Source organism: Alnus glutinosa, chromosome 14 (assembly GCF_958979055.1).
Source record: "Alnus glutinosa chromosome 14, dhAlnGlut1.1, whole genome shotgun sequence".
Taxonomy (NCBI): Eukaryota; Viridiplantae; Streptophyta; class Magnoliopsida; order Fagales; family Betulaceae; genus Alnus; species Alnus glutinosa.
Genome location: NC_084899.1, coordinates 14,548,668 through 14,559,137, shown reverse-complemented (window position 1 = coordinate 14,559,137; position 10,470 = coordinate 14,548,668). Strand labels below are relative to the sequence as shown.

Genomic DNA, 10,470 nt, shown 5'->3' with positions numbered 1-10,470 from the left:
TGCATTGGGCATATTATTTCCTCAGAGTCTGACTTAGGCATAGGAGTGAGACCCGTCACCCCGACGAGTTCTCTTAATTTTGTTTGTTTTGCAGCGATCGTGGGAACGATAGAAGTATCGAAGGACATGTTGTTCACACCATACCGAAAACTATTCTAACAAACACTACCGGTGGTGGAATGTTTGATTTGTGTGGTTTAATGAAATTTAGAAGAGGTTAAGAGAATAAAGGCATAGGAATAAAAAGTTGCTCTCCTAGAGCAAGAAACATTAGCCTCCAGGTTGAAAATCATGGCTTATAATGCTTATATAGACATTGAGAAAATTGAAGTTTAATGAGCAAGTTGGTTTAACAAAAACATTGCCTGAGGCTTCAGTGTTTGAACGAGAGAAAGTTGTGTTCGAACGCGTAGGGGTTCAAAACTTATTGCATGTGGCATTCGAACGGTATTCGAACATCGTTGTGATCGAAGCTTTCAGTGGTATCTTGTGAAAGATAGTGATTCAGACTCGTTCAAACCTAGTGCAATCGAGCCTCTTGAGAGCTTGAAATTTAGACATTGAAGTTCTCCGTTCAAACGTCTTGTGATCATGCCTACGATTGGTATATGCGATTGGTATGTTTTGAAACTCAATTTTTGAAGGGCCTCAATAACCTCATTCGAACAGACTTGCAAACAGAGCATTATGCCTTGAATGTCTAAACCTTGTAAAATTGTCTCGTACATACGGTTGCAAACGGCCTGTTCTGATCTTTAATTTGAATCCTAGTGTTTGAACCTCAACTTAAGAACCAACTTAAGCACTAAAATTCTACTTACAACACAAGTTTTGACACTAAATTTGCCAGCAACATAATACCTGTATTTCTCTTGAAAGACATTTACGTATTCTAATGGCTTCGCTTTGCTTGGCATTCATTTATAACAAGATGAACCTCGTAGTAGCCCTAGATGGTTCAGCGATTCGTATGTTATCATATCCCAAGCTCATTTTTCCGTCGTTTATATGCCAAAGGACCCTCATTTGGATGCCTTTCTTGCTTCTTATTTCCTCACCAGAAGAGGAAAAAATAAATTGAAATCCCATTAAGAACTTCGATGCTGCGTGTACAAGTTACTATTTTTGCCAGTTATTCTGGGCCATGCCAAAATTTGCACCTTAGGAAACTCCCATTCAAACAGGGATTTTTTAAATTCAATGTACAAAATATTCTCTATCCAATGAGACAGAAGCAGCCTTCTGCCGTACACAATTTCAGTAATACAGCGCCATCAAGGAGTAAAACAAAACAGCATGTAAGAAATTCAGCACAAAAACGTCATTTCACCATGATAAATTCCAAAATCTTAGTTACATTAGAAATTTTGAGCATTGAGCTTTACACTTGCAAGAATGTTTCATTTTTATTTTTTATTTTTTTTTTCCATCAATAACTAGTAAATAAGATATTACAGTAAAAATTCTGACAGACCTCTTTTTATAGAAATAAGAATATAGAAATCCGTGATTAAAAATAACAGGCTGAAAGACCTATCTAACATGATACACGAGCTAAGGTGGAAGTACAGTTACCATGAATAGCAATTACCAAGCAACAAAAAAATATACATATATATCTAATCAGCAATTCAGCATTACACCATCAAGAATAGTAATTCAGGAAGCGATTGGAGATCATCATGCTTAAGCAATTGCATACTTGAGTGTCTCCGATTCTTGTGGCCGCCACATCGACTTCTGAACACACAGCAATCCCTCGTTGTCCTTGGAGTAGGTCAAGCGGACTTGCCAATCCATGGACTTGAGCATGTTCTCCAGCTCGTTAATGGTCTCAACATTGTCACGAACTATAAGCTTTCCTTCTGGCCTGAGGATCCGATCAACCTCTGCAACTACAGTAACTAACTTGCACCTGTAAGACCCGCAAACCATTGTCAATTACACCACAACAAATCAAGCAAAGAATATTTCAGTGAGAAGAACGAGAAGCAGAGTATTTCTTCTACACACCTCTTTTTAACCTTGGAGAACAGATGGTCTGCATGGAGAAGATCATAGGTCCTAGGGTACGTGTTAAATGATGCACACCAATCATGATATATACCGAATAGACCTCGTTCGTAAATAATGGGTAGTGTATCTGGGGAGTCTATGGGTACCACATTCATGACCCAAACATTCAAGTCTTTCAAAGCGGCAGCAAATCTGCAAGCACAAATAAAAATCAGAAGCAAAGAGAATAACAAAGCTAAGAAGCCCACCCGTACAATCAGAAGAACTAAATGCTACCAGAGAAACAAATCAATTTTGCTTACCCTCCATAAACAGAACTCATGTCCATGACATTCCTCACATTTGACCAGTTAATCCCAATTCCATTAAGATAGGACTTAGTCACTACGTGTTTCCAGTGCTCATGGTCTGCAGTGAAATCCTCAGGAGCAGCTTTACCGTAAACTCCAACCTGGGAACTCAACAACCAATAAGGTGCTTTTTCCAACCTAGCTGGCCATTGCTCTGGCCATTGCGATCCACGCACTGATGCATCTACAGGCACTTTGTGCATGCAAGCTTGCAACGACACATTCCTATGCCATCAAGCAGATAAAACAGTCAATAGGTTAGCCACAGTGCTAGAAAATTATGGATGATTCTGGGTTCTGAGTTCGCATCAGACAAAATGCCTTTTTGGCAATAACTTTCAGCTAACGGGGGACACAGTTTATGTATCTTACTAGTCTTTTGTGCATATTTAGGAACACCAAGAAAATGTCTGTTACACAGTTGAAAGCAGATCACTGGGCTCATTCAGCCATAACCAGAGCATATTTCTTTTACTCCAACCAAAATGAATCTTTAGCCAATAAATCTCCAGGAAAAAAGAAATCTAAGGGTCAATTTGATAAAATTTTGCGTGAGTGTTTCGGGTTTTGGATTTTGAAAAAAATAAAAATTGAAAATTGATTTAGTGGAAGCCACATTTGAAAAGTGTTGCATGTGAGGTACGCAAACGAAAACTCGTTTGGTAAAATTTTGAGAAATTAAAAATTGAATAGTGTTCTCCAAAAAAAAAAAAAAAAAAAAAACCTATTGCAATTTACTCTCTATGATGGCCACCGTAGAGCCGTCGGAAGTTCCTGACAGCAATTGCGGGGCTACCGGACGTTCCTAGATATCGCATGGCCGTCGGAAGTTTGTGGCGGCCACCGCAGGGCCGCCAACAATTCCTAGCAGCCACAGCGGGGCCACCAAAATGTTGATGGTGGCCACTACAAGACTGCCAAAAGTTTGTGGCAGCCACTGGACATTCATGGAGGCCACGCAAGGCGTCGGAAGTTCATGGCGGCCACCACAGGAACGCCAGGCGTTCATGGCGACCATTACGGACCTGCTGGACATTCCAAGCAGCCACCATAAGGCAGCTAGAAGTTCTTGGTGGCCACAGCAGGGCTGTCGAAAGTTCCTAGCGGCCACCTCGAGGTTGCCAGAAGTTCATGGTAATTATTTTTTAAGTATTTTGTGTTTTTTTTTAAATTATTTTGTGGAAAGGGATTTGTTTTCTTTTTTTAAGACGAGGAACCTCTCTAAGGGCCACTTTGTGTACCCACCCCTGTCAGTTAAACCAAAGTTTTATGGTTTGTTTTGAAAAGTGTGTTAGTGGTGGGGGCCACATCTAAAAATCCATTGGTTAACTGATATTTGAGAGAATTTTCAGTATTTGAAAAGTGAAAAGAGTTTTTGAAAAGTTTGCCAAGAAGACCCTTAAATTCTTCATTCGGTGATATAATATAACTTCCATGTGTCAACTACTGAGAAAGATTACCAGGCTGCATTTGGATCATCATGCTCTGGGCACATAGGAGGCTCACTTTGTGATCTTTTCTCATAGCACTCATTAGAAGTAGGCTTCTTAAATATAGCAGCACCTACTTTGTTTACTGTGTCCTTGTTAATCGACACTAGGTCCCAGCACATTGCTTTTGTTAGTTCCTTCATCGCTGAAAAATTTTCCCACAAAATGCCAAGTTGTCAGATTCAATCAATCAACTCAAGCTATGTCAAGCGACTCAGAAATAAGGGATTCAGAACCTACCACTCCATATTCCAACATCTTCAGGAAGCTTTTGATAAACTGGAGTAGCAGACCAGACAAAGAAACCACCAGGTCGCAACACACGATTCAGCTCCAATAGAAGTTTACCACCTGCATACGGTAATTAGAAGTTAACTTCCAAAACAAAGGGAACTGTCAAATGGACCCCAGCCAGATCACAACAATCTGTCAGAGCAGGTAGGTTCAAGACCCAAAACATCAAAACATAAACAAGATTTCAAATTTAGTAAGAGAGAAAACAACATTAAAAAATCTCAAGCTTGAATCACTATGAGCTCATTCAATCACCACACTCCAAATTAAGCCAGTGGAATACCTTCAATGTGCCATGGAACTCTACAGCGTGCACAGTGGACAACATCGAAAACTCTGCCAGGGTATGGAAGTCTCTTTGTGCCCATCACAGCAGATATACCAGGAATTCCCCTTTCAAGTGCGAATTGAACTTGGGCTTCATGTTCATCCTTTGGAGCAAATGACATAGCAAGCACGTCTCTGTCAAAGAGATAGCCTCCAAAGCTAGCAACCCCACATCCAACATCCAAAATAACACGGGAGCGTTTCCCCCAGGCGACACCAGGCACAGACTGCATAAAACATGCTGTTAAAATTTAGCAATTTGTTCAACAATGTCAAGGGAAAAAAACTTGCTATCGTTCTTCATCTATTAAAATTTACTCCAAGCGCTACTGTCATCCTCATTGAAATTTTAAAAAATCGTGTGCAGATAATGAGAACTAACTATTTCACCATCCCAACCCCTGCCTCCCCTAAAAAAAAAACAGAGTACAACAGGAAGAAATGCTTAGGAAATTCTCTTTTTCTTTTTCTTTTTTTTCTTGTTTTTCCATCTGAGAGAGGTTAGGAGTAGAGAGATTGTATATGGCTAATTAATAATCAATAATAATGTCAAATATATATATGGGTTTCTTTTTTAAGCAGAAAATGCATGAAAATATTTCCTGCTTCTCATGCTTCCTTATTTTCTTAAGCTGTATTGCTTTTTCCTGAACTATATCTCATTTCCCAATACTTAAAAACTAACTATGATTTGCTTCGCAAATTAATCTTGTGTACCCAATTAATTAAAAATGAGTCTTTGTTTGAATTCAGTTTTTCTTCCTGACATTGGAGTTAATATGGTTTCCCAGCAGCTTTATGATAATCTCCAATTAGCACTGAGATACTAAATTATTCTAGATCGGTCAGTTTAAACTAACTATGATTTGCTTGGCAAATTAATCTCGTGTACCCAATTAATTTTAATTAAAAATGAGTCTTTGTTTGAATTCAGTTTTTCTTCCTGACATTGGAGTTAATATGGTTTCCCAGCAGCTTTATGATAATCTCCAATTAGCACTGAGATACTAAATTATTCTAGATAGGTCAGTTTAAACTAACTATGATTTGCTTGGCAAATTAATCTCTTGTACCCAATTAATTTTAATTAAAAATGAGTCTTTGTTTGAATTCAGTTTTTCTTCCTGACATTGGAGTTAATATGGTTTCCCAGCAGCTTTATGATAATCTCCAATTAGCACTGAGATACTAAATTATTCTAGATAGGTCAGTTTAAACTGATTGAAGACCAGGCAAGACCTTGCAAATTAAAAACCATAGATATAAAGGGAAAAAATAAACAAAGTTGATAAATTGAATTAGGTCTTTATGAAAAAAAGCTTGATGACCCATATGATCCACAATCAGTTTGCATAGAAAATAATAATCAGAGTCTGAATTATAATCAGCAATTACTGTAAAGCATTACACGTTTACACTGTTTTAGGTATTCAGGGAGTGCAGAATCCACCTGCTACACCTTTTAGACAAAGATGCTTTCTATAAAACTTCTAGGAACACCAATCTCCTACTTAGATGAAACTGCGATTGGGAATGACTCGTACAAGTTACATTCCAGGACATGTTTTTTCCCAATTCTTAAATGGTTTTGCTCAATCACAAGTTTGAGCCTACAATTACTATTTATTAGATGTAAGGTTGCTTAGATCATCATGTTTGAAAGGCAACTTTTCCAAAACAGGGTTTCAGAGCATGGCTCAGAGAATTATGATTATATTCAGAAAGAAGCATCATGTACCCATCAACTGCCAAAAGAAAATGAACAAATTTCTATATACACACTCACAAACAAACACACAGAATTTTTATTATTGTCCAGAGTTCCAAAGCATCAATTAAAAGAGGAATACTGCACAGTACAAAGCAAGCACTGAATCCAAATAAATAAGGTAAGAAAAATGCAACCAATTAATGTGCAAAAGTTCAAGAAGCAAGAGCAGCATGAAAGGTAATATGGAAAGAATGGTGTTTGACAAGTACCAAATGACTTACGTCCTGTATGAAGTCAATGTAATGAAGAGCACCATGCTTAAATTGGGTTCCACCACCAGGGAAAGTAAGATATTCACCCGTAACTTTCACCCAATTCTGATGTCCCTTAACTTGAGCAAGCTTGGTGTGGGGAACATTATAGTACCAGATCTGCAGGAAAGCGCTTTATCAGTTCATCTCAGAAAGAAGAACACAAAGTACAATCGAATTGGACAAACTTTGATTGAGTATACCTTTTCCCTGCATTTAGGCCACTCAATTGGGCGTCTATATCCTTCAGGAAGAGAAACCAGGCAGGTGGGGGCTTCTTCGGGGCAGTGCCTCTCTCGATGTTCATAATGCTTGGTACTTCTAAGACTCTTGATTGCTTGCAAATTGTCGAGGCATGGGATGAAATCAGGCCCAGCAGTGACATTGCAAAGTTTCCAAGTATAACCAGTCTGTTGTGTAGATGTTTGAACCTCCTCATTCTTTGATTCTGTCGCTTGAGTTGACCAAGCCCCAATTTTAGTGGTAGTTTCATTCAAAAGCTCCGATTGAGCCCCAGAAGGAAATACCTCACTTAAACTCTGGTTTGGGGCCTGTCCATTTTCCTTTTTCTCGCTGGATTTATCATCTGACTCCTTATCATTTCGCTCCACCTTCTCCTCTATCTGACCATCCACCTTTTCTTCCTCCTTTGTTTCATCCAAGTTCTCTGACTTCTTCTCACTCTCATTCGAATTAGATTTCTGTTCACTCTCATCCGAATCAGATTTTTTCTCACCAGAGCCATCTTCAGAATCACCTTTTCCATCAGAACCATTCTCACCTCCATCTGTTTTTGTCTCCCCACCATCTGAATTTGGTTCTTCCTTATCTGTTTTAGTTTCCTCATCATCTGTTTTTCTTTCTCCATCTTCTGTTTCAGTATTCAATCCATCAACTGACTTAGTATCATCATTTGCATCAGGCTTTTCCTCCGGCTTCTCTTCAGGCTTTTCCTCCGGCTTCTCTTCAGGCTTTTCCTCCAGCTTCTCTTCAAGCTTTTCCTCGGGCTTTTCTTCCAGCTTCTCATCTTGGACTTTTTGTGAATTAGAGTTGCTCTCAGAATTCACATTAGTGTCTCCTTTAGTTGCATCCTCAGGCAAATCACCCGGATTATCCTCAAATTGCGGAGTATTACCCCCATCGCTCTCACTCACTCTTCCCTTAACCTCATTCTTATTCTCCTGAGGCACATCCGCATTTTGCACAGGAACCACGGACGATGATGTCATCATCCAAACCCCAACCAAGCAAAGTCCCACAAAAATTACAATCGACACTGTCGAGCAGTAAGATGATGACGATCTTCTGTTGTCTATTCTAGTATATTTCCCTAACGCCATGTTTTCTTTGCACAACTATTCCTGGATAATTTAAAACTTGGAAAATCAAAACATAGTAAAAACCCTTCTAACATCATCTAACAAATCCAACAGAATTGGCTTAAAAGTTCAACAATCACACCTCTGTCTAACCACAAGATCCACCTAGTCTATAACATTAATAACAAAAAGAAAAAATCACCGACATGTCCAAAACTGCAACTACTAAAACCCATTAACTGCTCTACTAGATTCAAACATTTAATGATGGAAGACAATAGAAAGACCCATCAATACCAATAAATATCAAAATGGTGACTATATTTAGTAGTATTTGATAGAGCTTCCATCTCAAAAGCTTAAGCTAGTAAGTGGAGAGGCTCAACTGGTACATAAATCCACGCCAGAAGTCCCACAACTAACCAATGCGGGACTCTTCAACAGTAATCACCAGGATCCAACCAATAAGATTCATAAAGTGGAATCCAAAACTTGAACTTCACGAGCATACAGCTTATTCAGATTCAAGAAAACAAGAAATGGCACCTAAGAGAATTCACTATGGACACAATGCACGAGAAACTAAATAGATCTCCACCGCATCTAAGCGAAAATCGCGTAAAACACGAGGCTGAAATAGCTGGGCCAAAGTAGGCAATAAGGAACAAACAAAATCAACGAGCTTGCATTAGATCTGCATGAAATCGCATACAACTATGGAATTCACCAACATTAACAAATGAAAATTAGGAAATCTAGCATGAATTTAGCTCAAATGCGAGTGTGCTCAACACAAACACAGAAACACATACACATTACACACAGGGAGACGAAAAAGAAAGAAAATACAACAATACATAATCAAAGGAATGGCAAAAAAAGGTGATCTGGTGAGAGATCCAGCTATCTAAGTAAACCGAATTTCAGGTACCTTTAAGGGAAAAACGAAAGCAGATCTGAGTGGAGCAGAGCTAGAGGCTAGTCCTCCATTTTCTCAGAGAGAGAGAGAGATTGATTGTTGCTTGGAACACAGAATGAATCCAAGAAGTGAATGAATTATTATTAATAGCAAAGAGAAAGCGAGGATTTGAGTTGCTTGCTGTTCAAATTACACTTCCTTCTATCCATTTATTATTAAAATAATATCCCGAAGTTTAGAGAGAGAGAGAGAGAGAGAGAGAGAAAGGGACGGCCTTTGAAGAACGCGCATAGACAGAAAGAACCGGCCACAAGAAAGCCGTGAAATCAGAGGGCATAAATAAAACAAATTAAAATCGTAAATCCGCAATCCAAACGCTGTTTGGTTCTCCAATTAACTTCTAAAACAATATTAACATCTTAATACAATAACTATTTCTTAACTACATGTAATAGACGATTTTCAGTATTTATCACTTAGAATAACTTAGTATTTATGACCTTTTTTTATCGTATTTTTGTATTTATTAAGAAAATTATCTTATTATTTCTTATATAAACAAAATAAAAAAAATAAAAAAGTAATTTAGTATATTCTTATTGAAATATTGACTTACTGTATGTTATATTTATACAGAAATAAGCTACAAATTCTTACAAACCAATATAATTTTAAAAATACATGTATTCTTAAAGTATGCGAAACGTATATATTTTCTTATTAATATTATTAGAAAAAATATATGTATTTTTCATATGCTAAAAGACACGTCATTTTATTAATCTGGTTTGTATTGAAAAACCATTTAATGGCCCTTGTCTCTTTGCCGCACAAGAAGAAAATATGGTTTTTCAACTAATATAACTAAAAGAAAGGTCATATTTCACTAACACGAGACATGGTTTTTCAATGAATATAATTAAAAGTAGGTCACATTTCACTATACTAAATTTACCTTAGTCACACATTGATAAGTCTGATGTGATAATGTTTGCTTAGTTTTAACTCTAAACTGTAATGATGGCATTTACCTAGTCAATATCGGATTTGGTTTAACTGAGGTATTAAGTTTTTTCAACAGTATATATTTAATTGTAAATTTCTTATGAGAAAGAAAAAGATTGTTAAAATTAAATATGGACCGTTGAAACAACTACAACACATATATTGTAACTTATTTTACAGAATCTAAGCCGAATCTAGATGTTGATGATTACTACTAAATCTTATCTTTTTTATAAGTATAATAAATCTTAGCAAATGCAAATTTCTGGATCTCATCAATTTTGTATGACATATATATATATATATATATGAATTGAATTCATTAAAAAAAAAAATCCATTATATCAGCATGTTAGTAAGTGTAAATTAGATTTTGTATATAATGTGTTTTAATCATGACCTTCAAATGCATAGCACTAAATATTATTGTAATGATGGTGTCATTTGGGGAAATTATTGAAATGGGAATATGTAATCATGTTAAGGCTATCATGCTTCATGAATATAATAACGATGGTTAGAAGGTAATCTTGTTTCTTACATGTAAGTCCTACATATTAAATGTTTGATTTTTATTTAAAAAAAAAAAAAAAAAAAAAAAAAAAAAAAAAAAGCTATTACAGTTGTACAAGAGTTGTATAGAAGCTATAAACGTATCATATCTCTAATAGGAAAGGGTGGAACATCCCCTTGATCCAATAGATTTGTAATGAGGATGAAGTTGCTAA

At 36.9% G+C, this 10,470-nt stretch overlaps 1 protein-coding gene across 1 annotated transcript; it reads right to left on the bottom strand.

Annotated features, from left to right (window-relative positions):
* Positions 1-1,387: 1,387 nt before the first annotated feature.
* On the bottom strand, positions 1,388-8,995 carry LOC133856920 (probable methyltransferase PMT26). Its single transcript, XM_062291976.1, has 9 exons — positions 8,750-8,995; positions 6,703-7,860; positions 6,470-6,619; positions 4,434-4,704; positions 4,097-4,207; positions 3,827-4,001; positions 2,319-2,591; positions 2,014-2,208; positions 1,388-1,915 (listed from the first exon to the last, which is right to left on the bottom strand). The coding sequence occupies exons 2-9, from the start codon at positions 7,837-7,839 to the stop codon at positions 1,687-1,689; spliced, it is 2,541 nt and encodes an 846-aa protein (XP_062147960.1). The 5' UTR covers positions 7,840-7,860; positions 8,750-8,995; the 3' UTR covers positions 1,388-1,686.
* Between the last annotated feature and the right edge of the window lie 1,475 nt (positions 8,996-10,470).

Coding starts and splice junctions, on each gene's coding strand:
- LOC133856920 (XM_062291976.1), bottom strand. CDS start 7,839: ATGGCGTTAGGGAAATATACTAGAATAGACAACAGAAGATCGTCATCA. Junction 4,705..6,469: donor ACATTGACTTCATACAGGAC/GTAAGTCATTTG, acceptor TGTTTTATGCAG/TCTGTGCCTGGTGTCGCCTG. Junction 2,209..2,318: donor ATGAGTTCTGTTTATGGAGG/GTAAGCAAAATT, acceptor TTGTGCTTGCAG/ATTTGCTGCCGCTTTGAAAG.